Genomic DNA, 27,785 nt, shown 5'->3' with positions numbered 1-27,785 from the left:
GGTAAGATCTTTTAGGTGAGAATATGAAACTTGAACAGAAGAAAAATCTTGACTACATTTTATTATTATTACACAACATTTACGTATTAGGCTATACGATTGCGCATGGTTGAACTAAACAAATAAGAGAGTCTGGAGTAGCTGGAAAAAACTTTTTCAAGTGTTATAACGTAGTCCTGCCAAAGTTAAAGCTGCGATCTAGTTAAAGGACTCTGGGCAGATAACTCAGCACTCACACAGTTGAGCCTGAATGAGATTGTAGTAGCATCCCTTCTTCTCAATAAGTTCCTCATGGCTGCCCATCTCTACTATCCTTCCATCTTCTATCACTCCTATTTTATTAGCATTCTTTATAGTTGATAGTCTGTGAGCTATAATTATAGTCGTCCTTCCCGCCATCGCTCTTTCTAGCGCCTCCTGAACAATCTATAACATAACCAGTCTTTGTGTTACCACAGACTAGGCGTACTTACAGTGGCTGAATCACTAGCACGTGTTGAAAGTGACCAGATTTGAACCAACCTTCTCACTTTCAGCATCGAGGGCAGACGTAGCTTCATCTAAAAGTAAAATAGCTGGATTTCTAACCAGTGCCCTGGCAATAGCAATCCTTTGTTTCTGTCCTCCGCTCAGCTGAGTTCCCTTTGCTCCAACATTTGTCTCATAGCCCTGAATTAATTAAATGTGAAGACCGTCTGTAAGGCCCCATGAACTCGAACCAAAAGAAGTTGAATTTCTTCTTACAACTAACGCATGGTCAAGATGTCACTCTTTGTATCTCAGGATTCTATAACTCCAACTAGAACTAAAACTCATAAATTCATTAAAGTTTCTTAAATATTGCTGACAAATAACTCGTATCACATATCAATTTTTTGAGAAAAGCATTGTTAAACAAACGTGGAGTTATCGTAAATTGAATTAGTGGTGAGATATATTTCAGCAACTCCTAACATTTAAGTATATGCGAGAGTAAAATATGTAGAAAGGATATTTGCTAATTACTTTAATGGCAAAAACTTCATTTCAAACAGAAGTGGTTACATATTTATAGTAAGCAAGAATCATAGAAAAGGGTATCACTATACGTACTACATAAGTCAACTGACCTCTTTTAATCATCACAGTGAAGTGAGAGTTTAACTTTTCTGCATATTCAGATATCAAGTCTTTGCCTATTGTTAATAATTTGTCAAAATCACCTATAAGGTCATTTGTATCACATGCTATGTTCCTAAAGGTCATTTGTACCACATGTTGTATTCTTAGGGGTCACTTGTACCACATGCTATGTCCCTAAACATCATTTGTACCACATGCTATCTCCCTAAAGGTCATTTGTAACACATGCAATGTCCCTAAAAGTCATTTGTACTACATGCTATGTCCCTAAAGGTCATTTGTACCACAAGCTATGTTCCTAAAAGTCATTTGTACCACATGCTATATCCCTAAAGGCCATTTGTACTACATGCTATGTCCCTAAAGGTCATTTGTACCACATGCTATGTCCCTAAAGGTCATTTGTACCACATGCTATCTCCCTAAAGGTCATTTGTACCACATGCTATGTTCTTTGGGTAATAACATAAACTGTATATTTTTATTAAAATTATTTGTTTTTCATTTTTTACAAGTTCACATGTTTAAGCTACCGAGTCTCTTGTTTTAGTTAAATATATTCTTTCAGTTCAAGAAGAAAAAACAAGGAAATTATATCAATTTACTTAAAAATCTTTACAGAAAAGATTCTGCAAAGATTCTAATGTTTGTTTCTAATGTAACCATAACACGATTGGGAATCCCCGGCGGTACCAACACAACCGCATTTTAACAGCGTGGTAGACAGCAAGGCCTTAGATACCAGAACCTTTTTATTGACGATATTGTCTAAGTTCACACGGTAGAAAATGTTTGAGCACCTGCGGCAGAGAAGAAATGAAGCCATGATTTAGATGCTAACCAATTATTCTACAAAACAACAAGTTCTATTACTTCAGTAGACAACTCCCAGTTGACCTTCAGTGTGCTAGTTAAGCGCCAACATGTGACAACTCCTTATTGACCCTGTAAGCTGCATGTGATCAGTCACTCACTTTAGGTAGAGAAGTGATGAAGCCATGAGCATTTGCCTTTCTGGCAGCTTCTATAATTTCATCAATAGCTACTTCTCTTCTGTTGTCACCATAAGCTATGTTTTCTCTAATAGTCATGTCAAACAGAGTGGGCTCCTGAGAAACCATTCCCAGCTGATGACGTAACCATTGAATGTTCAGACCTTTTACATCTTCTCCATCTATAGCCTGAAAGTTGCAAAGGTCAATGATCTGCTACTGATTTAGCTGGGCACCTTTAAAGGTCAGCAAACACTTTGTACGCTGACAAGTTCTACGCTTTTATGAATAGCTCTAGGTATCAGCAGTTTCTTAGAGAGGACACAACTCTGGCTTTTGGAGTGACAACAGCAACCTCTACAAATCTTTTTGGTTATAGAGTAAATGGCTTTACTTCAATCAAAAGTAATTCACTTGGAAAACACAACAAAATAAAATACATTTAAGTTACAAAATATAAATGTCTCAAAAGACCATAGCCTTAAGTTACAAACTACATGGTTAGGCAACTGTGTCCTTGGAGCAAATTAATAGTGTTACCTTCAGAGAATATATAGTTTTAAAGAAAGTTCAATTATTGAATAACTTTTATTAGTTATTTCTGGCTAATTAAATGATGCAATACTCTGAGGTCAAGCTGAGTGTACATGTTGATTATCAGTGCTGCAATTGAAGAAATCTCATCTAATAATTATTATGAAAGTTCTATAATAAATGAAATAATTTATACTAGATTTAGTGACATTAATAGAAACACCAATAGAGCTATCAATAAAATAGTCAATATTCATAAAGTTACGATAAGAATTATAGCTTATTACTAAATATGTCTTCATTAAGGTTCGTGGTTTAACTTGATAATGAGGTGTAAAACGCATGTCTATTATAGGCTAGAGGTGATAAACTAAAGATATGGCCTTGAATGAGCCTCCATGCAAACTAAACTAGAGAAGCTAATATAAATGATGTTACAGAGTTCTCCAACAAAGACTTGCTACCAACTTTCTAGATACCTGAGTATAACTGTGTGTAATCAATAACTGTTAATTTTAAAAGAGCCAGAGTCATAGAGTCGAAGAGTTGTCTTACTTTGTCTCTCACATCCATAACTTCTCATGGCACATGTAAACAGTTGGTTCTGAAAACTACTCACCACTTGTCCAGAGACACTGTCATAGAATCTCTCTAACAAAGAGATGGATGTACTTTTACCACATCCACTGGCTCCTACTAGAGCTAGTGTTTCTCCACTCTCTACACTGAAGGTAGTTTTCTGTAGGACCTTGACCCCTTCTCTGGTCGGGTAGCTGAATTCAACCTGATTGAACTCAACATGACCCCTCACCGTGTTCTGTAAACAAGTAAAGACTTTGTAAGATTTTCAAAAGAGAAATTCTGAAACTGCTTGAGTAGACTTGAAAGAGTTTGATTGCATCATCATAAGAAAGCTACCATTCAAAGGCGCTGCAAAGCAAGTTCCTAGCAGTTGAGCTCAGAAGGATTATAAAATAGGTAAGAGGCGTGAATAGGATCACCCTTCGTTATCAGAGCTTTTAATATAAGCAACAATATTTTAAAATTCTTTTTAAACTTTTTTTGTAGTTTGAAATAAAATAGAAGTCGGGCTACAATTATAGTTAAAAGCAGTGTGGTGCTATTTAAGAATTAATTTTATTAAAGTATAGGTCCCCAAAATCTAAACCAAACCAGAAGGCAAACAATACCTCACCAATATAGCTCCTTTCTCAGAGTATGGGTCAATCAAGGACTTGAATGCAAGGATCTTCCGGATGTTGAAGGCAGCTGACTTGGATTTATACAAGTCAGGCAGTTGCGCCAGGGCTCGTCCGGCAGCGGTGCTGCCAAATATTACTGCTGCAAATATCCTGTAATTACCTAATTTCTATGTACCTATGAAAGGAAATTATTGAATTACATGAGAGATTATGTTGGAGTTGTCATCTACAAATATAAATCACAGTGTTTGTCTGTCTGTCATCTGTCATTCGTGTGTCAAGTTACAGTGATTATGTGACAAATGCCGCCATCAAAGATATATGTAGGACAATGGTGCAAGTATTTTGGGATTATGCAAAGTAGCATCGACCATGAAGTCGAAGTGCATCCCATGTCCATTACTGAATACCGAAAACATGTCCAGCAAGTCCTAAAAGGTCAGCACATTGCCAGGAACCAGCTTGCAGCAATAAATAATGTGCTTCTGATAATAAGGTACCAAGCAGGCATAAAAAGGTGACTTGTTGAAATCATGAAGGAAGTAGACATGAAGGGAGTAAACATGAAAGAAGTAGACGTAAAGGAAGTAGACGTGAAGGAAGTAGACGTGAAAGAAGTAGACGCGAAGGAAGTAGACATGAAGGAAGTAGACGCGAAGGAAGTAGACATGAAGGAAGTAGACGCGAAGGAAGTAGACATGAAGGAAGTAGACGCGAAGGAAGTAGACGCGAAGGAAGTAGACGGGAAGAAAGTAGACATGAAGGAAGTAGACGGGAAGGAAGTAGACGTGAAGGAAGTAGACATGAAGGAAGTAGACGTGAAGTAAGTTGACGTGAAGGAAGTAGACGTGAAGGAAGTAGATGTGAAGGAAGTAGACGTGAAAGAAGTAGACGTGAAGGAAGTAGACGTGAAGGAAGTAAACGTGAAGGAACTAGACATGAAGGAATTAGACATGCAGGAAGTAGACATGAAGGAAGTAGACATGAAGGAAGTAGACATGAAGGATGTAGACATGAAGGAAGTAGACGTGAAGTAAGTAGACGTGAAGGAAGTAGACGTGAAGGAAGTAGACGTGAAGGAAGTAGACGTGAAAGAAGTAGACGCGAAGGAAGTAGACGTGAAGGAAGTAGACGCGAAGGAAGTAGACGTGAAGGAAGTAGACATGAAGGAAGTAGACATGAAGGAAGTAGACGTGAAGTAAGTTGACGTGAAGGAAGTAGACGTGAAGGAAGTAGATGTGAAGGAAGTAGACGTGAAGGAAGTAGACGTGAAAGAAGTAGACGCGAAGGAAGTAGACGTGAAGGAAGTAGACGCGAAGGAAGTAGACATGAAGGAAGTAGACGCGAAGGAAGTAGACGCGAAGGAAGTAGACGCGAAGAAAGTAGACATGAAGGAAGTAGACGGGAAGGAAGTAGACGTGAAGGAAGTAGACATGAAGGAAGTAGACGTGAAGTAAGTTGACGTGAAGGAAGTAGACGTGAAGGAAGTAGATGTGAAGGAAGTAGACGCGAAGGAAGTAGACGTGAAGGAAGTAGACGTGAAAGAAGTAGACGTGAAGGAAGTAGACGTAAAGGAAGTAGACGTGAAGGAAGTAGACGTGAAAGAAGTAGACGCGAAGGAAGTAGACATGAAGGAAGTAGACGCGAAGGAAGTAGACATGAAGGAAGTAGACGCGAAGGAAGTAGACATGAAGGAAGTAGACGCGAAGGAAGTAGACGCGAAGGAAGTAGACGGGAAGAAAGTAGACATGAAGGAAGTAGACGGGAAGGAAGTAGACGTGAAGGAAGTAGACATGAAGGAAGTAGACGTGAAGTAAGTTGACGTGAAGGAAGTAGACGTGAAGGAAGTAGATGTGAAGGAAGTAGACGTGAAAGAAGTAGACGTGAAGGAAGTAGACGTGAAGGAAGTAAACATGAAGGAACTAGACATGAAGGAATTAGACATGCAGGAAGTAGACATGAAGGAAGTAGACATGAAGGAAGTAGACATGAAGGATGTAGACATGAAGGAAGTAGACGTGAAGTAAGTAGACGTGAAGGAAGTAGACGTGAAGGAAGTAGACGTGAAGGAAGTAGACGTGAAAGAAGTAGACGCGAAGGAAGTAGACGTGAAGGAAGTAGACGCGAAGGAAGTAGACGTGAAGGAAGTAGACATGAAGGAAGTAGACATGAAGGAAGTAGACGTGAAGTAAGTTGACGTGAAGGAAGTAGACGTGAAGGAAGTAGATGTGAAGGAAGTAGACGCGAAGGAAGTAGACGTGAAGGAAGTAGACGTGAAGGAAGTAGACGTGAAGGAAGTAGACGTGAAGGAAGTAGACGTGAAAGAAGTAGACGTAAAGGAAGTAGACGTGAAGGAAGTAGACGCGAAGGAAGTAGACGTGAAAGAAGTAGACGTGAAGGAAATAGACGCGAAGGAAGTAGATGCGAAGGAAGTAGACGCGAAGGAAGTAGACGTGAAAGAAGTAGACGTGAAGGAAGTAGACGTGAAATAAGTAGACGTGAAGGAAGTAGACGTGAAGGAATTAGACGTGAAGGAAGTAGACGCGAAGGAAGTAGACGTGAAAGAAGTAGATGTGAAGGAAATAGACGCGAAGGAAGTAGACGCGAAGGAAGTAGACGCGAAGGAAATAGACGCGAAAGAAGTAGACGCGAAGGAAGTAGACGCGAAGGAAGTAGACGGGAAGGAAGTAGACGGGAAGGAAGTAGACGTGAAGGAAGTAGACGTGAAGGAAGTAGACGTGAAAGAAGTAGACGCGAAGGAAGTAGACATGAAGGAAGTAGACGCGAAGGAAGTAGACGCGAAGGAAGTAGACGGGAAGAAAGTAGACATGAAGGAAGTAGACGGGAAGGAAGTAGACGTGAAGGAAATAGACATGAAGGAAGTAGACGTGAAGTAAGTAGACGTGAAGGAAGTAGACGCGAAGGAAGTAGACGTGAAAGAAGTAGACGCGAAGGAAGTAGACGCGAAGGAAGTAGACGCGAAGGAAGTAGACGCGAAGGAAGTGGACGTGAAAGAAGTAGACGTGAAGGAAGTAGACGTGAAGGAAGTAGATGTGAAGGAAGTAGACGCGAAGGAAGTAGACGTGAAGGAAGTAGACGTGAAGGAAGTAGACGTGAAGGAAGTAGACGTAAAGGAAGTAGACGTGAAAGAAGTAGACGCGAAGGAAGTAGACATGAAGGAAGTAGACGCGAAGGAAGTAGACGCGAAGGAAGTAGACGGGAAGAAAGTAGACATGAAGGAAGTAGACGGGAAGGAAGTAGACGTGAAGGAAATAGACATGAAGGAAGTAGACGTGAAGTAAGTAGACGTGAAGGAAGTAGACGCGAAGGAAGTAGACGTGAAAGAAGTAGACGCGAAGGAAGTAGACGCGAAGGAAGTAGATGCGAAGGAAGTAGACGCGAAGGAAGTAGACGCGAAGGAAGTAGACGCGAAGGAAGTAGACGGGAAGGAAGTAGACGGGAAGGAAGTAGACGTGAAGGAAGTAGACGTGAAGGAAGTAGACGTGAAAGAAGTAGACGCGAAGGAAGTAGACATGAAGGAAGTAGACGCGAAGGAAGTAGACGCGAAGGAAGTAGACGGGAAGAAAGTAGACATGAAGGAAGTAGACGGGAAGGAAGTAGACGTGAAGGAAATAGACATGAAGGAAGTAGACGTGAAGTAAGTAGACGCGAAGGAAGTAGACGCGAAGGAAGTAGACGCGAAGGAAATAGACGCGAAAGAAGTAGACGCGAAGGAAGTAGACGCGAAGGAAGTAGACGGGAAGGAAGTAGACGGGAAGGAAGTAGACGTGAAGGAAGTAGACGTGAAGGAAGTAGACGTGAAAGAAGTAGACGCGAAGGAAGTAGACATGAAGGAAGTAGACGCGAAGGAAGTAGACGCGAAGGAAGTAGACGGGAAGAAAGTAGACATGAAGGAAGTAGACGGGAAGGAAGTAGACGTGAAGGAAATAGACATGAAGGAAGTAGACGTGAAGTAAGTAGACGTGAAGGAAGTAGACGCGAAGGAAGTAGACGTGAAAGAAGTAGACGCGAAGGAAGTAGACGCGAAGGAAGTAGATGCGAAGGAAGTAGACGCGAAGGAAGTGGACGTGAAAGAAGTAGACGTGAAGGAAGTAGACGTGAAGGAAGTAGATGTGAAGGAAGTAGACGCGAAGGAAGTAGACGTGAAGGAAGTAGACGTGAAGGAAGTAGACGTGAAGGAAGTAGACGTAAAGGAAGTAGACGTGAAGGAAGTAGACGTGAAAGAAGTAGACGCGAAGGAAGTAGACATGAAGGAAGTAGACGCGAAGGAAGTAGACATGAAGGAAGTAGACGCGAAGGAAGTAGACATGAAGGAAGTAGACGCGAAGGAAGTAGACGCGAAGGAAGTAGACGGGAAGAAAGTAGACATGAAGGAAGTAGACGGGAAGGAAGTAGACGTGAAGGAAGTAGACACGAAGGAAGTAGACGTGAAGTAAGTTGACGTGAAGGAAGTAGACGTGAAGGAAGTAGATGTGAAGGAAGTAGACGTGAAAGAAGTAGACGTGAAGGAAGTAGACGTGAAGGAAGTAAACGTGAAGGAACTAGACATGAAGGAATTAGACATGCAGGAAGTAGACATGAAGGAAGTAGACATGAAGGAAGTAGACATGAAGGATGTAGACATGAAGGAAGTAGACGTGAAGTAAGTAGACGTGAAGGAAGTAGACGTGAAGGAAGTAGACGTGAAGGAAGTAGACGTGAAAGAAGTAGACGCGAAGGAAGTAGACGTGAAGGAAGTAGACGCGAAGGAAGTAGACGTGAAGGAAGTAGACATGAAGGAAGTAGACATGAAGGAAGTAGACGTGAAGTAAGTTGACGTGAAGGAAGTAGACGTGAAGGAAGTAGATGTGAAGGAAGTAGACGTGAAGGAAGTAGACGTGAAAGAAGTAGACGCGAAGGAAGTAGACGTGAAGGAAGTAGACGCGAAGGAAGTAGACATGAAGGAAGTAGACGCGAAGGAAGTAGACGCGAAGGAAGTAGACGCGAAGAAAGTAGACATGAAGGAAGTAGACGGGAAGGAAGTAGACGTGAAGGAAGTAGACATGAAGGAAGTAGACGTGAAGTAAGTTGACGTGAAGGAAGTAGACGTGAAGGAAGTAGATGTGAAGGAAGTAGACGCGAAGGAAGTAGACGTGAAGGAAGTAGACGTGAAGGAAGTAGACGTGAAGGAAGTAGACGTGAAGGAAGTAGACGTGAAAGAAGTAGACGTAAAGGAAGTAGACGTGAAGGAAGTAGACGTGAAAGAAGTAGACGCGAAGGAAGTAGACGTGAAGGAAGTAGACGCGAAGGAAGTAGACATGAAGGAAGTAGACGCGAAGGAAGTAGACGCGAAGGAAGTAGACGGGAAGAAAGTAGACATGAAGGAAGTAGACGGGAAGGAAGTAGACGCGAAGGAAGTAGACGTGAAAGAAGTAGACGTGAAGGAAATAGACGCGAAGGAAGTAGATGCGAAGGAAGTAGACGCGAAGGAAGTAGACGTGAAAGAAGTAGACGTGAAGGAAGTAGACGTGAAATAAGTAGACGTGAAGGAAGTAGACGTGAAGGAATTAGACGTGAAGGAAGTAGACGCGAAGGAAGTAGACGTGAAAGAAGTAGACGTGAAGGAAATAGACGCGAAGGAAGTAGACGCGAAGGAAGTAGACGCGAAGGAAATAGACGCGAAAGAAGTAGACGCGAAGGAAGTAGACGCGAAGGAAGTAGACGGGAAGGAAGTAGACGGGAAGGAAGTAGACGTGAAGGAAGTAGACGTGAAGGAAGTAGACGTGAAAGAAGTAGACGCGAAGGAAGTAGACATGAAGGAAGTAGACGCGAAGGAAGTAGACGCGAAGGAAGTAGACGGGAAGAAAGTAGACATGAAGGAAGTAGACGGGAAGGAAGTAGACGTGAAGGAAATAGACATGAAGGAAGTAGACGTGAAGTAAGTAGACGTGAAGGAAGTAGACGCGAAGGAAGTAGACGTGAAAGAAGTAGACGCGAAGGAGGTAGACGCGAAGGAAGTAGATGCGAAGGAAGTAGACGCGAAGGAAGTAGACGTGAAAGAAGTAGACGTGAAGGAAGTAGACGTGAAATAAGTAGACATGAAGGAAGTAGACGTGAAGGAATTAGACGTGAAGGAAGTACACGCGAAGGAAGTAAACGTGAAAGAAGTAGACGTGAAGGAAATAGACGCGAAGGAAGTAGACGCGAAGGAAGTAGACGCGAAGGAAGTAGACGCGAAGGAAGTAGACGCGAAGGAAGTAGACGCGAAGTAAGTAGACGGGAAGGAAGTAGACGGGAAGGAAGTAGACGTGAAGGAAGTAGACGTGAAGGAAGTAGACGTGAAAGAAGTAGACGTGAAGGAAGTAGACGTGAAGGAAGTAAACGTGAAGGAACTAGACATGAAGGAATTAGACATGCAGGAAGTAGACATGAAAGAAGTAGACATGAAGGAAGTAGACATGAAGGATGTAGACATGATGAAGTAGACATGAAGAAAGTAGACATGACGGAAGTAGACATAGCAACTCACAAGCTGTGGATTATGCATGTAGGTACTCTAGCCAAAATCTGACGCTGCTAAATTATACTTAGTCGGAAAGATGGGAATCAGAAGGCTCAAAAGTGGCCAAAACACCAGCAACGATCAACACAAGTCAGTTGCAGAAATGCCAGCTATTTAGAGCTGCTACGAGATCTTGAGGCTCTAACTCCCAAGTTTCTGGTAGGCGACCTGGGAGTTCGACTAGAAATAGCCGCTCATTGGGTTATCCGGGGCGAGTAATCAATTTTTTATATATACAGCAGTTAATGACATGGCTGTGAAAAGTATACACTCTGTGGAAAAGAGCGATATTTTTTTGCAAGGCCTTTGAAAGGCGTAAGATTTGGTGCCATTCATAAAATTATTCCTTTGAATTCAGAGTTCCAGTTCTACAATAAACAGCTGCATTTAGAGTCTAAAGTCCAAAGTCTTAAGTCTGAGGCTAAAGTAAATAAGGCGTACTCAGAACTTTATGAGTCTCAAACGAAGAGGGCACAAAAAAGATTAGGGTGGAGTATCCAGCATGTACTGCTAATGTATAATCGTACCTGAGTATATAATGAAATGGGATCTTCTCACTCCTCCAGGTTAGACAACCACATATAATCAGATATCCTCCAAAGCCATAACAAACCGCATACATGAAAAACTGTGCTGATTGCGCCAGCGAATAAGTTATACCACTCGTGAATATCTTCTTTATCTCAGCTCTGAAATATATCAGGTTCATCAGTTAGTAGTTATAATTACAGATATAGCTATAATTACTATAGTAGCTATAATTACTGGTAGAGCTATAATTACGATAGTAGCTATAATTCCTGATATAGCTATAATTACTATAGTAGCTATAATTACTGATATAGCTATAATTACTATAGTAGCTATAATTACTGGTATAGCTATAATTACTATAGTAGCTATAATTACTGGTATAGCTATAATTGCTATAGTAGCTATAATTACTGGTCCTTGATGAACCCAGCTTTCTTATATGGTATATGATTCAAAAGGTTAACTACCACAATTATTGATTATTGATATATACTGATATAAACATTATATTGATTAATCCGGCCATATTGAATATTTCATTTTTACAGACTCACTGATAAAATGCTTTGAGGCGCTGATGAAAATTGTCTGTGAAATACCTCTGCCTATTCAGTGATGTCACCGTCCGAATGTTGCTTATCGCTTCTTGTGCCATCTGAAATTAAAACAATATTGATTAAGACAATATAAGCGCTTGTTTTTTATTCTCTGTTGTCCATAGCTCTTATTCTATTGCTTGCACACCTCTCTATGATGCGAGTAAGCGTTACAATATCTAATGTTTCGCTCTGATGTAAAATCCATTTTAAAGGATTTTTAATCCAACATCAAAACAACGAATTAAGGAAGAAATAGAAGTATACCTGTACTCCTTCCTCCAAGTTGACCTGATTTTTGTAAGTGTTCCCTCGAAGGAACCTCTCTTGCACTGTTCCTGATGCTATCATTATAGGAGTAAAAAACAGAGAAACCAGAGCGAGTTCCCATACATGTGAGAATGCCACTATAAGGCCTCCTATTATTGTAGTATATGCTTGGCTTAGTATACCCAACCGCATTCCTGTAGCCTAAAATACATGTTCAGACTTTCTAAGACAGATCTAGTTTCAGGCCTCTTTAGTTCAGGCCTCTCTGCCTGCTTAGCTGTATTATTTAGAACAATAAGTATGTGGCCTTTGGTGAACGCATCAGTCACATGATAAGAGGTATTTTATTGTAGCTTACAGGCATTAAAAATGACTGATATCTCAGGCTAAACCTTTTTAATGATATGTAGATCTTAGAGGAGCCCGCAACAAGTTTTTTATGACTTAATGTCTGCATACTATCATGTAGTCATTCCCAATCAATACAAAAACTACCACTTGTTGTGAAAAGCACATGAGTGTAATTCACAAGCTCTATACATAACTCATGTGCATACAAACCAAACATTGAAAATCTGAACCTATTCAAAATTTGCCGTTTAATAAGAAATGTGGTCCGAAATACCAATAAGTCTCTCCCAACCTTTATAACAGCCACCAATTGCAATAGGAGAGCGAACTAAATCAACTGAAAAGAAACTATTACTGAAGTGATAGAGTTGGAGTTATTTCAGCATAGAAAAGAGCTGACAAATCAGGATATATTGCATTAACCTTGCAATACCATCTAACAATTAAAAAACTAGATACTACAATATGGTATTAAAATTTGGAAAAGGTAGAAGAGGCAAATAAAGAATGAGAAAAACTTACACCTTTGACGAGAGAGGTATCTGACAATAGTCGATTGGTTATCAGACCTTCCCCATTTTCAGGCTGATCAAAGAAGGTCATTTCCTGTTTAATCAGAGAAGAAAATGACTCCCTTCTCAATCTATCGACTAGCTTCTCTCCAGAAAGTGTTAAAGTGTAATGTTGAATGATGGACGCGAGGCCAGTAAGTATGGCTGCCAGCACTGTATAAAGTGCCATCATGTTCACTCGTCTCTCCTGAAGCAACAGGTCAGGCTCAGATAGTTCCTGAAACATCAAAGGTCCAGCATTAACCATATTTTACAGTAAAATCAGTGTTTTAAGAATGTAGGGTAAGAGTTTGTCAAATGCTTTGTAGTGGAGCAAACTGAGCTATCTGTTCTACTTGTTGCCATGTGTCAAATAAGGTGGCAGTTCATTATTTACAGGAATATTTCTGAAAGTTGATTAATGCCATGTACATCCATGTACAAGTAACTGATACACAGTGTACCACAAAAGCTTGAATTAGGGGTTTCTGAGAAAGCAATACCATGTTTAACTGTTAACAGGGAGCGATACACCATGTTGCTAAAAATCAATATGACTCGTTGCTATCCTTCAGGTTAGCAATTGGACCTGTTGCTTGGTAATATGACTTGTTGCTAGGTAATATGATCTGTCGCTAGGTAATATGATCTGTTGCTAGGTAATATGACCTGTTGCTAGGTAATATGATCAGTTGCTAGGTAATATGATCTGTTGCTAGATAATATGAACTGTTGCTAAGTAACAGATTTGACCTGTTGCTTGGCAAGCATCATGAGCTGTTGCAAGGAAAGTAAAACAAACTTTGCAAAGTATTACGATACCCTTTTGCTACGATGTAGAAAAGTAAAAATACCCGCTGATAGGTAAAATAGCTTGTTGCCAGGTAGGTAATATCTCTTGTTGTTAGGCGAACAATATTCATGTTGATCCATCTGGTGTATTTTTTCTAAGTTCAGGTAAATTTTTCATCTGTTTGATATACTGAGCAAATCCTTTAACACCAACCTTTACTATATGAATGATCAACCGATCACCTAGCAAAGGTTTTAATAACACAAATTATGATGACATTTTATATGCCTATTGCGCACTGAGCACAGTTCTTCAACCAATATGGATGATACAGTTTCTTAATACTATACTAAAGATCATAAACTTTAATTATTCTAGTTAGAATTTTTGTGGAGACAAAAAAAACTTTATTGAAAATACCAAACTTTATGTGCGCTCAGGGTTAGCAATCGCAACGCTGTGAGACTTCAAATTCAAACTCAAATATCTGTTGTTTAATGTTGGTTGCAGAAAGAATATTTAAGCCTGTGTTCCATACATCTTGTTTAAAAGTGAACCAACTTACTCCGACTGCATTACTGAGCAGGATAGCAAATAGGACATTGGCGGTGCCATTAATAATTGCAGCAACGATGCCGACAGCAATCAGTGACATTTCTGGTTGATTCATCCTCACTATATCAATTATAGAAATGTTTGGCTGAGTCAGTTGAGAGATCTGTTTGGACATTTTTGCAGAGATTTCTTTTGACTGTAACAGAGAAGTCAGAATACATCTGTTAGTTAAAGTGTCTCAACTATAAATTTAAATTTAAATGTTTAATTTTATTACAATTCTTTTGCTACCGCAAACTCTTGAGCTAAAATCATATGTAAGCAGAATTTATATGCCCTATATGCAAGATGTAATATAACAGGTGGGAGCGTTGATACTATGTTCTCATCTCCTACGTATATGCAATATGTAATATAGCAGGTAGGATTGTTGATACTTTGTTCTCATCTCCTATATGCAATATGTAATATAGCAGGTAGGAGTGTTGATACTATGTTCTCATCTCCTATATTCATTATGTAATATAGCAGGTAGGAGGGTTGATACTATGTTCTCATCTCCTATATGCAATATGTAATATAGCAGGTGGGAGTGTTGATACTATGTTCTCATCTCCTATATGCAATATGTAATATAGCAGGTAGGAGTGTTGATACTATGTTCTCATCTCCTATATGCAATATGTAATATAGCAGGTAGGATTGTTGATACTATGTTCTCATCTCCTATATGCAATATGTAATATAGCAGGTAGGAGTGTTGATACTATATTTTCATCTCCTATATGCAATATGTAATATAGCAGGTAGGATTGTTGATACTATGTTCTCATCTCCTATATGCAATATGTAATATAGCAGGTAGGAGTGTTGATACTATATTTTCATCTCCTATATGCAATATGTAATATAGCAGGTAGGAGTGTTGATACTATGTTCTCATCTCCTATATGCAATATGTAATATAGCAGGTAGGAGTGTTGATACTATGTTCTCATCTCCTATATGCAATATGTAATATAGCAGGTAGGATTGTTGATACTATGTTCTCATCTCCTATATGTAATATGTAATATAGCAGGTAGGAGTGTTGATACTATGTTCTCATCTCCTATATGCAATATGTAATATAGCAGGTAGGAGTGTTGATACTATGTTCTCATCTTCTATATGCAATATGTAATATAGCAGGTAGGAGTGTTGATACTATGTTCTCATCTCCTATATTCATTATGTAATATAGCAGGTAGGAGGGTTGATACTATGTTCTCATCTCCTACATGCAATATTTAATATAGCAGGTAGGAGTGTTGATACTATGTTCTCATCTCCTATATGCAATATGTAATATAGCAGGTAGGAGGGTTGATACTATGTTCTCATCTCCTATATGCAATATTTAATATAGCAGGTAGGAGTGTTGATACTATGTTCTCATCTTCTATATGCAATATGTAATATAGCAGGTGGGAGTATTGATACTATGTTCTCATCTCCTATATTCAATATGTAATATAGCAGGTAGGAGTGTTGGTCCTATGTTCTCATCTCCTATATGCAATATGTAATATAACAGGTGGGAGTGTTGGTCCTATGTTCTCATCTCCTATATGCAATATGTAATATAACAGGTAGGAGTGTTGGTCCTATGTTCTCATCTCCTATATGCAATATGTAATATAGCAGGTAGGAGGGTTGATACTATGTTCTCATCTCCTATATGCAATATGTAATATAACAGGTAGGAGTGTTGGTCCTATGTTCTCATCTCCTATATGCAATATGTAATATAACAGGTAGGAGTGTTGGTCCTATGTTCTCATCTCCTATATGCAATATGTAATATAGCAGGTAGGAGTGTTGATACTATGTTCTCATCTCCTATATGCAATATGTAATATAGCAGGTAGGATTGTTGATACTATGTTCTCATCTCCTATATGCAATATGTAATATAACAGGTAGGAGTGTTGGTCCTATGTTCTCATCTCCTATATGCAATATGTAATATAGCAGGTGGGAGTGTTGATACTATGTTCTCATCTCCTATATGCAATATGTAATATAGCAGGTAGGAGTGTTGGTCCTATGTTCTCATCTCCTATATGCAATATGTAATATAGCAGGTGGGAGTGTTGATACTATGTTCTCATCTCCTATATGCAATATGTAATATAGCAGGTAGGAGTGTTGATACTATGTTCTCATCTCCTATATGCAATATGTAATATAGCAGGTAGGATTGTTGATACTATGTTCTCATCTCCTATATGCAATATGTAATATAACAGGTAGGAGTGTTGATACTATGTTCTCATCTCCTATATGCAATATGTAATATAACAGGTAGGAGTGTTGGTCCTATGTTCTCATCTCCTATATGCAATATGTAATATAGCAGGTAGGAGTGTTGATACTATGTTCTCATCTCCTATATGCAATATGTAATATAACAGGTAGGAGTGTTGGTCCTATGTTCTCATCTCCTATATGCAATATGTAATATAGCAGGTAGGAGTGTTGATACTATGTTCTCATCTCCTATATGCAATATGTAATATAGCAGGTAGGAGTGTTGATACTATGTTCTCATCTCCTATATGCAATATGTAATATAACAGGTAGGAGTGTTGGTCCTATGCTGACATTAATAATAAGAATAATCTATATATATATTTCTCAAAGTCCGTCGGAAATCCGGCTGTAGATCTTAAAATCTTGGAATAAATATTCCGTGCCGAAGAGGATGCGATCTCGGACCAAGTTATTCACCAGTCTTACTGCCTAGCCCACAAGACCTCGGAAGTCCAATTGCTAGCCCGCCAATATAAGTCATTACATCAGAGCAAAACCTAACTGCTTTGCGTGTTACGCAGGTCATAGCATAACGTCACGAGAAGCTGTTTGCTCACATTATTAAACTGGCTAATAGCCAAACTCTCAATACTTCTCAATGTTTATAAGACAAAAAACTTTTCTCATGATATGTAGTTTGAAAGTTAGAATGGCAATTGTTGTTATATGTTAAATAAAAATCAATTTTCTGTCCAAATACTCTTCTATTGGCTTTATTACAAGGGCAACGCTGGGTTGCACAGCTAGTAACAATATAACACCAAATTATTGCGGATTGGCTTTAACAGGGATTCACAACTATCAGCTTGGTGGCCGACCCTTCACAGGACCTCTGTTGCCCGATAATTTGAACCATTGTAAGGGTCAAAAGCTAGGGGAGATTACCCAAAGAAAATACTCACTGCCCTGTGAGACAGATCCTTTACAAGACCATGAGCTGAGAGAGACTGATTTGCAACAAAACACACATTACAGTTATTTGGCATTAAAAGGTTCACCATGCTTTACTCTGCTGGGTTGTAGGTCTAAAATCTGTAATGTGATTACAAGCTCCTAAATGCTCACAAATGAACAGTTAATCGCAGCTATCACAAAAATGCTATTGGTTGGAATTCTTTTATTTTGATGACATACTCAAAATCATTATCATGATCAATAACATTATCACGTGAAATTAAAAGCTAATTAAAAGCTTAATAGAAAACGTTTCGTAGCGCTAGTTTATGACTAACACTTCGGGTTCTACCGGATTGCCCTTATCAAATATAGATGTTCGCTACTTTAAAATTTCATTTCAGCTTGGTTTAATCATCCAGTCATAATCTGATCATGTGGCTCACACTTCCTGCCAAAGGGTGCGAAAAATCTCTACAGCATTTTTCAACTATCATAGGTAACCATTAGGCTCATCATGTTTATCAGAGGATGATATGCACTCCTTCGAGCTAAGGTTAATTAATTAAACTAATTTTTAGGCTAGATTTTGAGATATCTGTGCTGTAAGTGACAGCATTACAATGGCGATGAAATAGACGCGTAAAGACAATAGACATGGTTTTATCGAATGCGTGAAGTAAATTTGTGAAAATATTTCGACGAATGAGGTTGCTTGTACGTGTAAACAGAAGCACATCACGTTCAACTATGTCCCATTTCAGCCGTTTTGGAAAGGGATTCCAACCTACATGGTTTTTTTGATGGCTGCGATTAACTGTTCATTTTTGAGTTTTTAAGAGCTTGTAATCACATTTCCACATATTTTGCACCTACAACACAACAGAGTGAAACATGGTGAATCTTTTCATATCAAATAACTGTAATGTGAATCTTGTTGCAAGTCAACCTTTAAAGAAAATTGACAACTTAAACCATGATAAAATCAAACAACGAAAATCAAGATAACAGCGTGAATGAGATAGATAGCCATGATAAGCATCTCTCATCCAGCCATGGGAATATAGAGGACCAGGCAACCTGCGGTCATCATCCTGTTACTGGCATGACATGATTAGACGGGAGTATTCAAGAGAAGAGGATTTTTTTATTGGATATTTGACAGGACTGGGATGAAATGGTACTTTAATAGTAGGTCGGAAGTGTGGGAATACCAAAAAAGAATGTATAACATTTGGAGAAAAGAGAGAGGGTTTGACAGCAGTGAGCAGAAACTGGCAGACCAAGCAAGGAATATACAGAGAAAAAGTGGTTAATACAAGAGGAACTTAATGAGATCAAAGTAAGAACGAAACAGAAAACTGAACGAAGAGAAAAAGATGGTGGAAGCTCAAGAGAAAATGAAAGCGACCCTTTAGCACATAAAACCAAAGAGCGGAATGAGTCAGAGAAACAAATATTGATGAGACTGTAAGAAATCCAGCTTTAGAGAAGGAGAACGAACCGGTGAAGAAAACAATAGATAAATGCAGTAGGTTAGCTAGAGATTGAGCAAAGCTAAGAAGTCTTAGAGAAATTGAGAGAGGGAAAATCATGGAAGAATTGAAAAATATTCACATGGTACTAGATTGTGTTGAGATCAATAGTATCTCGGAACTAAATGATACCATCTTGGCTTGTGCAAAGAAAGGTTGAGTGGGAATAGGGAATGAAAACGCAACTGAGTCACAGCGCGGAAGGTAAGGCTGTAACTGAAATTGACAAGTACAAGATCAGATTTGAGTGAAGTAGCAAAGTGTAAAGGAAGAGATCACGATTACCCAATAAAAATGAGGCTTCAAAAACAAAGGATTACAAAGAAGAATCTAGAATGTTTTGGCATGGAATATGAGGTGAATGAATAATGCACAATACCGATGCAGAAAGACTAAACAGAGTAACAGGCAGACTGAAGCGCGTAAAGAGGCAAGATAACCTTTGTATTCATGTGAATGATGTGAGAATCATGATAAGTAAAGTCTCCAACTGAAAATCCCTAAGACAAGATAGAGTACAAGAATTTTGGATTTAACATCTTAAGAGTGTGCATGAACAGTGGCAGTTCATCTACAGAAATGCTTAGAAAAAGAAAATGTGCCCAAATTGATGACATCAGGAATAACTGTCCCGATCATGAAAGACCCAGCAAAAGGGACACAACCTGGAGACTACTGACCTATCACTTGCTGACCACTCATGTAGACAACTTTAACAGATATATTAGCTAAAAAATTGTATGAACACTTGTCTAGACAGAACATTATTAGAAAGAAAAGGTAAGACTGTATCAAGAACCCAAGGGCACCAAAAACCATCACGTATAAGATAAGGCAATCTCGAAAAAAAGTAATACTAACTTAGCAGTATCATTGATTGGCTGTCATCAAAAAAGGTGCACCATGCTGCACCATTCATGAATTTTGAAGGCAATGGTGTTAACTGGCATAGTAAAGAATGTGATTGAACAGATAAAAACATAATGGGAACTTGAAACGTTGAACTAGAATACTTTGATAAAAAGATTGCAGAGGCAGACATCAAAATAGAAATCTTTCAAGAAGATTCTTTATCTCCCCTTCTCTTTGTGACTGCACTTATTTGACTTTCAATTCTATTGAGGAAGGCTACTCAGGTGTACAAGCATCGACAAAGCAGAAAGGTTGACCACCTCTAATACATGGATGATCTGAAGCTTCATGGAAAGGCTAAGGCAGAACTAAAGGCTCTATAGTAAACAGTACTAAACACAGAGTATTTGCAAATGATATATGTATTAAATTTGGACTGCAAAAGTGTGCCACGTTGGTGATAAGAAAAGAAAATAGAGGACTCAGGTAACTCAAGTGTTAGTATGTCGAAAGGACAAAATCTGTTGCAAGACCTAGGAGAAATAAGAATAAGAAAAGTGCTCGAGTTGAAACCGAGTGGAAAAAATATAATTAAAGCAATAAACACATGGGCAGCAGTGCGTTGCACAGCAGGAATAGTTGATTGGACTGTTGGTGAGTCGAAAGAGATGGATAAAAAGACGAGAAACTGATGAATCGTACCCTCCATCCAAAAGCGGATGTAGACAGACTGCACATTAGTGAAGATGTAGGAAGTAAAGGAATGATTTCAATTGAGGAATGTGTGATGATCGAGAAATGCAGTTTGTCAGACTTTGTAAAGGAATTAGTTTTTGCAGATTATGTTTTGGATGATTTTGTGAAAGCAAGGAGGAACGGAAAAGCTGGAGAACTGAAAAAAGGAATACAACAGGGATTGAGGGATGGATAGATAAAAAGGAATACAACAGGGATTGAGGGATGGATAGATAAAAAGGAATACAACAGGGATTGAGGGATGGATAAATAAAAAGGAATACAACAGGGATTGAGGGATGGATAGATAAAAAGGAATACAACAGGGATTGAGGGATGGATAGATAAAAAGGAATACAACAGGGATTGAGGGATGGATAGATAAAAAGGCTCTTCATAGTCAGTATCTGAGTAGTGTAGAAGAGACAGACACTCGCTCTTGGAATTGGTTGTAAACTGAATTGCTGAAGAAAGAAACATAAGGATTAATTTTAGTTGCTCAAGACCAGGTACTTTCCACAATAAATTATAAGATGAACATCATGAAAGAAATGGGCAGCGAGAAGTGTAGAATATGTGGTGAGCTAGATGTAAAGGTGATGCACCTGCTGAGTAAATGTGAGAAGTTAGTACAGGGAGAATATATATAAAAAGAGACACGACCGTGTGGCTTCAATCATTCACTGAGAATCGTGTGGTACCTATGGATTCCCAAAAAAGCAAGACCTGGTTTGACCCTGGGTTGAGTCAGTGTTGGACAATGAGTATGTAAAGATTTTGTGGTATTTCACTATACACACAGATACACAGGTCATAGAGGCTAGGAGGCCGGATATTTTGATAGCGGACAAGCTGAAGTCAGAAACACTGATTGTAGATTTTGCTGTTCATGATGATTTCTGAGTATCATGGACAGCAAAATAGAAAATGGACAGGGTATATAGCATTGGAGATAACCCGAATGTGGAAAACAACACCACAAGTCATACACATCATAGTAGGAGCTCTTTATGTGAAATATTGGATGACTGATTGGATGGCTCTACTGAGAGTCGATGTGAAGAAATACATTATGCTAGAAGAAACAACCCTGTTAGGATCAATTAACATTTTTTTTAAATCCTGTCCATCCCAGTCTAGTAGAACTACGCCAACGACAGAACACAGCACCAGGACTTAAGCTGTGATAAAAATGGTAATAATAATTATTATTATATTATCACATGATTTATAATCTCTGTATTACAGGATTCAAACAGATCATGTAATACAGGCCAGATGACCAAATATGGCATCAAGGGACAAAAAGCTAGATCACACGGATCACACGAATCTCCTGGCTGTACTAGGAGCTGAGAAAACAAACAAAGAACATGAAAAGGTAGAGAAGTATCAGGATTTGGCAAAAGAATTGAAGGCCTGGAAAACATCTGTGACAAGTGTCCTTATTGTGGCTGGAGCATTAGGAGCAGGCAAGAATCTGAAAGATGAGCTGCTCATACTGAATGATGATTAGTAGAAAATCCCAAAATGCAATTTACTGCAGATCAGCTAGAATACTTAAGAAGGTTTTGGATTTCTCACGTTAGTTGTTCTGACATGAGTTACAAAGATACTAACATCGACTTAACATCATGCTGTGCTTAACACCAATAATAATAATTATACAGTGATTGCCGAAACGATTGACTGCAAGAGCGCGAGAGACCGGACAATAATACCAATAATAATAACAATAAGATGGTGCCTGTTATTGAGTAGGAGTAAAAGGATTCTGTATCAATAATTTCTCAGGACTGCATGCAAGCTACTTATATCATCACCTGGATAAATGCCTTGGAAAGGGGGAGACTCCTAAGTAGGTGACAACAAGGTGAACTATACTCATATAGAAGAACAAAAGTATAGGCTCGGCCCTAAGCAACTATAGATTTATAACTTTGCTTACCGATTGACATCAATTATTGCTGATGAAGTGTACCATCATTTAGAGGATGATGACATCATGGGAGACAACAAAAATGATGTCGGCATAGATATAAAGGAAAAGGCAAAGATTTTATGGGACATAGTAATACAGATTAACCATGTGGTTGCTGCTAGAAGACCGGAGATACTGGAGGGGAAAATAAGCTTCTGCTGCATACACTAATTGAAGTAGCAGTACCAAAATATAAAAATTATATACAAAAAACCTACACAAAGCGGAAAGTATTAAAAGTAAGCGAAAGAACTGAGGAAATGGTGGAGGACATCTGTCAATGTGGTACAGACTGCAATTGGGGCACTTGGTGGGCTTGAGAGTTTGGAGGAGTTGGCCACACCAAAAATAGAGAACAATGAGATTGCCTAGGCACAGTTAGCTGCGCTACTGGGGCCAACATATATTCTAAGAAAAGTGTTTCTAGTCCGAGGTTTGAATTACTAAACCAGCAAAGCATCAGCTTGCGCAAACCCCAATAATATAATAACGATAATAGTAACAATAATAATAAGCAAAGTTGGATGAGATGCAAGTATTTAATTTATTCCATCCAGTGAATTTTTTTCATTTTGTATGTATAGTAGGTAATATAGGCTATTTTATATCATATTATTATTAACATAATCTAGTAGTGTTATTTATAGTCGATGAACTACAAAACCTTACCGATTCTTGAACTGGAGTTGGTTGAAGCAATTTGCAAGATGCTATAGAAGAGGAATGAGAGTCCGATTTACCCAGCAATCTTTCTGTTTCATAGTTGACACGTTCCTATAAAAATTACTTTGGTATTTGTTGATTGAATAAAAATGGAAGTGGAGAGATACCATCAACCAATAAATAAAAATAAAAAATTTGCTCAGTAAATAGTTGACATTACGAGTTTTCATTACAAGCGTATGGATATAGCCAAGGCATGGATGAAATCTTACATACCTTACTGCGGGGTTTTCTAAAATGCTCTTCTTTTTCTTGTTGGAGTTGCCTCATCACTAAAGAGTAGTAAACTCCTTTTTGAGAAAGGAGGTAGCTATGGGTTCCTTCTTCATGCACTTTCCCGTCTTGGAGTAAAAATATTCTATCAGCAAATTTTACTGTTGAGAGTTTGTGGGCAATGACTAGAGTCGTTCTACCTCTGCTTGCCTACAAAATTACGTTAGCACTTCAAATAGAGCTTCGCACTTTTGTTGCGCTGGATCTAAGTGTCAAATGTGTTTATATGAGCAATTAGCAATGAGCAATACGTAACAAGCAATATGCAATAATAAATCGATATTTCTTGATGCACTAACCCTATACAAAGCTTCTTGAACCACTGATTCACTTTGAGTATCAAGGGCGGAGGTAGCCTCATCTAATAAGAGAATAGCAGGATCTCGGACTAAGGCTCTAGCAATAGCAATCCTTTGTTTCTGTCCTCCACTCAGTTGTACACCCCTGTCTCCAACCGGAGTGTCAAATCCCTACACAGAAAATAATCTTGATATTTGATGTTAGTATTGATGTTAATTTTATTGTAACGCTAAGATATTAAGTATCATATAGATTAAAATGCATATAATATTTTATATTATTATAGCACACCATAACATATTGTTATAACACATTATTAGAACACTTTTTGAGATTTTGTTGAAGTATGCTAAAACATCAACAGCCATCAATAACACACTGTTAATATCAACAGTACACTGTAAATATTAATAACACACTGTAAATTGCACTCATAAATTATATTTACAATATGATATAAATTATAGCTAATATTGGAAAGGCCTGACTCTGGTAGCCGAGTCAGTTTTACCACTCTAACAGGTGGATTTAACCCAAACTCCTGGTACACCTTATCTGAGGCCTGCCTGACACGTCCAAAGAGTCAGGCCAGTCTATGACAAGTGTCCAGCAGTCAGGCTAGTCAGAAACCAAGTGAGCCTGCCCTCTGCTATTCTATATTTAACTAGTCTAGGTCTACTAGTTGCTCACTCCAGGGCCAGATCTTTTATGCATATCTGATGAGGTTTAGTTGAAGCGTAGTCAATACCTAGCCTTATAGATCAGCCCCGGCAGTTCCATCTGGTGCTTGATCGAAGCCTGCCTTCTGCAACTAATAAGCCACCAAGGCAGGCGTCAATACGATCAGTTCCGTTAAAGTATAATTATTCCGTTTTTCGTGGTAGTCTCTAGTACATGCAGACAGTAGCATAAAAGTACACCAAGAGAGCCAGTGCAACTCACGCACTGGCTTATATAGCAATGTTAGCTCCGCCTACTATAATTCTAAATATGCCCATAAAAGGAACACACTATTAATAAGCATGAGGCATAAGCAATGGACAACAATGGACAGCAATGGATTCAATGATTACATAATGACATGTAGACAAACCCTGGCAAGTAGCCCTATTATTCTATACATGAGTCTATACAATATTTATAAAACATATAAACTGCAATTAATGAATATACAAATAAATCAGTCTTTCACAATATTCTAAATTATAAATAATAAATACAATTAACTTGCTATAATTATACATGTTATTCGCTTTAACTGCAGTTTTCACCTTGTACAGTACTTTTAGATATAACTACAATATTTTCACACTTAATTCTTTGAATGCAATTCTCTTTCCCGTCTGTACATTAGCACGCATTTATAAAATCAGTATATGTTGTATTTGATAACAAGTATTAAATGTGCTTTGTGTTATAATAGTAAGTACAACTATGACCTATTCTAACCTTGAATTAGCAAGTAAATATCCTGCATGCTGCATGTTTGCATACGTAATTGCGGCATTCTAATAGGCAGCCAATTTACATGTGAGATGACATTTAACAAGCGTATTTCTACTCAAGGATGTAGACAGGATATTAAAATAAATACTTCCATAGATGACGCATTGTTATGAGCAACATTTCATTCACATAAAAGCTAACACAATATTAAGATTTAATATTCAGAATGTGATTTTCGATCAATTCCTTTTCATTAGCAGGTTATCTAAAACTATTTTACATAATCACAGTAAAGAATTCAAACCCAATTCCTGTCACAAGGTTAAAAGCTTGATATAGCCGAGTGTTCGACATTGTCATGTCTAAGATTGCCATAGAGTATTATAGTTATCTGCATTGTTACTTGGCAAGCATACACAGACAAAGTGATAACTCTATGACTATGGCAGGAGAGAACAGGACCAGAGCAAAATAAACGTCGAACCTGAGGAAGTTGGCAGATAAAATCATAACAATTTGCTTGTTTAGCCGCTTGTTCTATTCTTTCTTGCGTTACTTCATCTTTCCACTTGGCACCCAGTCTAATGTTCTCTCCAATAGTTGTAGCAAATAGCACTGGTTCCTGACACACAATTCCCATGTAATTACGAAGGCAGTTGAGGTTGTATGACTTGAGATCCTGACCATCAATAAACACCTGTGACATAACACCATTTCCTGTTATACCATAACAGTTCATATTATAATATGCTAGCGGTAGGACTTGTAGCCATTGATGAATGTTTTTTATAATATTAATGTAACTTAACCCTAACAATAATATGTGTAGCCTAACTTAAAATAGCATATTTCGGCTAGGCTACACAAGTTAACATATATATTTGGTCTAGGTCAGCGTATTTAGGTCAGCGTATTTAGGTTCACAATTGATTTAAAGTCTGCCTGACTATTTTATTTTTTCACCATTGGAACAATAAATCAATATATGTCAACAATAATATATGTCAACAATAATATATGTCAAAAATAATGTACATCAACAATAATATATGCCAACAATAGTATATATCAACAATAATATATGTCAACAACAATATACATCAACAATAATATATGTCAACAATAATATACATCAACAATAATATATTTCAACCATAATATATATCAACAATAATATATGTCAACAATAATAGACATCAACAATAATATCAACAATAATATACATCAACAATAATATATATCAACAATAATATATGTCAACAATAATATATGTCAACAATAGTATATGTCAACAATAATATATGTCAACAATAATCTACATCAACAATAATATATGTCAACAATAATATACATCAACAATCATGTATGTCAACAATAATATATGTCAACAACAATATACATCAACAATAATCTATGTCAACAATAGTATATATCAACAATAATATATGTCAACAATAATATACATCAACAATAATATATGTCAACCATAATATATGTCAACAATAATATATGTCAACAATAATATATGTCAACAATATTAAACGTTAATAATAATATATCTAATATATAAAGTTATATTTATAGATATATAATATATAAAGATTAGGTGTTTACCTTTCCTGAGTCACAGTCATAAAACCTCTGCAGAAGGTGAAAGACTGTGCTCTTCCCACAACCACTCTCACCAACCAATGCCACCGTCTCTCCCTTCAGCACCGATAGAGCCATGCCACTCAGTACCTGAACCAGTAACTGAACACTGAATAAGACTTGTTAGGAGAATTTTGTTGAACAACAATTGTAACTATGTTATCATTACACTGTGCATATACCATACACCATTATATAAGTTCCTTAACTGAAGTCAATGGTAAAGAACAGTTCATCCGTGGCACACTAAAGTTCTGGCAACATTATTTTCAAGTTTTTAAAAATAATAAATCACACCTTAATTTCTTTTCTTGCTGGATACGAGAAGCTGACATTCTTAAACTCAATTTCCCCTTTCACGGAGTCCACCTTCACTCCATCACACGATGAGCTATCAATCTCAACACACTGCAAAATACATGTAGTTCCTACATGTGGCATTACATATATACGTATCTCTATATCTCTAGCCTATTCAGTGAGTCGAGTATTTAACTGGCAAATTGGTAGTTGAAGGACCAAAACAAGTACGACTAAAACTACTAAATACATAGTGCCTGCCTAGGTACAGAGCATGTCTAGTCTCAAGTATGTTCAATTTTGGGGTTTTTTGTTTTGGAATGCCTCTGCTTTGGTCATTGTTATGATGACGTAATGGCAGGCCATAGCTAACCACCTTACAGACTTCTCCCAGTCTTACCGCAGTGTCTAGTACATGTACAATAGTTATCTGCTCCAGCGCTGTAAAATTCTTTTTGACAGACCGCACGCAAATGTCTGATACTATAGTTGGCATAGCAGAATGTGTAGTGCGCACCGAATGTAAAACACATGAGATATTATTGTGCAGAGCTGGAGTGAACACATTAATCATACCGCTGAACTTTGTAAACTAACACAACAGTTACACGCTGACCTCTATAAACTACAACAACAGTTGCACGCTGACCTCTATAAACTACAACAACAGTTGCACGCT

At 38.1% G+C, this 27,785-nt stretch overlaps 3 protein-coding genes across 3 annotated transcripts in view; all 3 read right to left on the bottom strand.

The window, feature by feature from the left end:
• Positions 1-104: 104 nt before the first annotated feature.
• Positions 105-27,181, bottom strand: LOC137405629 (phosphatidylcholine translocator ABCB4-like). Its single transcript, XM_068091951.1, has 16 exons — positions 27,104-27,181; positions 26,771-26,896; positions 25,641-25,853; positions 23,710-23,880; positions 23,354-23,560; positions 23,084-23,188; positions 14,073-14,258; positions 12,686-12,952; positions 11,810-12,013; positions 11,501-11,601; positions 10,940-11,101; positions 3,844-4,000; positions 3,268-3,465; positions 2,097-2,303; positions 523-669; positions 105-426 (listed from the first exon to the last, which is right to left on the bottom strand). The coding sequence occupies exons 2-16, from the start codon at positions 26,882-26,884 to the stop codon at positions 226-228; spliced, it is 2,640 nt and encodes an 879-aa protein (XP_067948052.1). The 5' UTR covers positions 26,885-26,896; positions 27,104-27,181; the 3' UTR covers positions 105-225.
• On the bottom strand, positions 6,900-7,700 carry LOC137406108 (uncharacterized; the record flags this gene model as incomplete). Its single annotated transcript, XM_068092639.1, has 2 exons — positions 7,236-7,700; positions 6,900-6,989 (listed from the first exon to the last, which is right to left on the bottom strand). Coding segments are annotated over exons 1-2 (555 nt in total), but the record flags the coding sequence as incomplete, so codon positions are not given.
• The window catches only part of LOC137406935 (multidrug resistance protein 2-like), a 33,043-nt gene continuing 32,355 nt past the window's right edge, over positions 27,098-27,785 (bottom strand). Inside the window, exon 10 of the mRNA XM_068093536.1 lies at positions 27,098-27,214. Within this exon, the coding sequence (XP_067949637.1) occupies positions 27,098-27,214 (117 nt within the window). The remainder of the gene's footprint in view (positions 27,215-27,785) is intronic.

Source organism: Watersipora subatra, chromosome 10 (assembly GCF_963576615.1).
Source record: "Watersipora subatra chromosome 10, tzWatSuba1.1, whole genome shotgun sequence".
In the NCBI taxonomy this organism is placed as follows: Eukaryota; Metazoa; Bryozoa; class Gymnolaemata; order Cheilostomatida; family Watersiporidae; genus Watersipora; species Watersipora subatra.
Note: the sequence above shows the minus strand (reverse complement) of the source record. Positions and strands in the feature narration are given on the sequence as shown.

Excerpts from the sequence above, each read along its gene's own strand:
- LOC137405629 (XM_068091951.1), bottom strand. The coding sequence starts at position 26,884 with ATGGCTCTATCGGTGCTGAAGGGAGAGACGGTGGCATTGGTTGGTGAG. Across the intron at positions 25,854-26,770 it reads ATGACTGTGACTCAGGAAAG|GTGTTTATTGATGGTCAGGA; the intron begins GTAAACACCTAA and ends GTTATGTCACAG. Across the intron at positions 11,102-11,500 it reads CGCCTCAAAGCATTTTATCA|AGCTGAGATAAAGAAGATAT; the intron begins GTGAGTCTGTAA and ends GATATATTTCAG.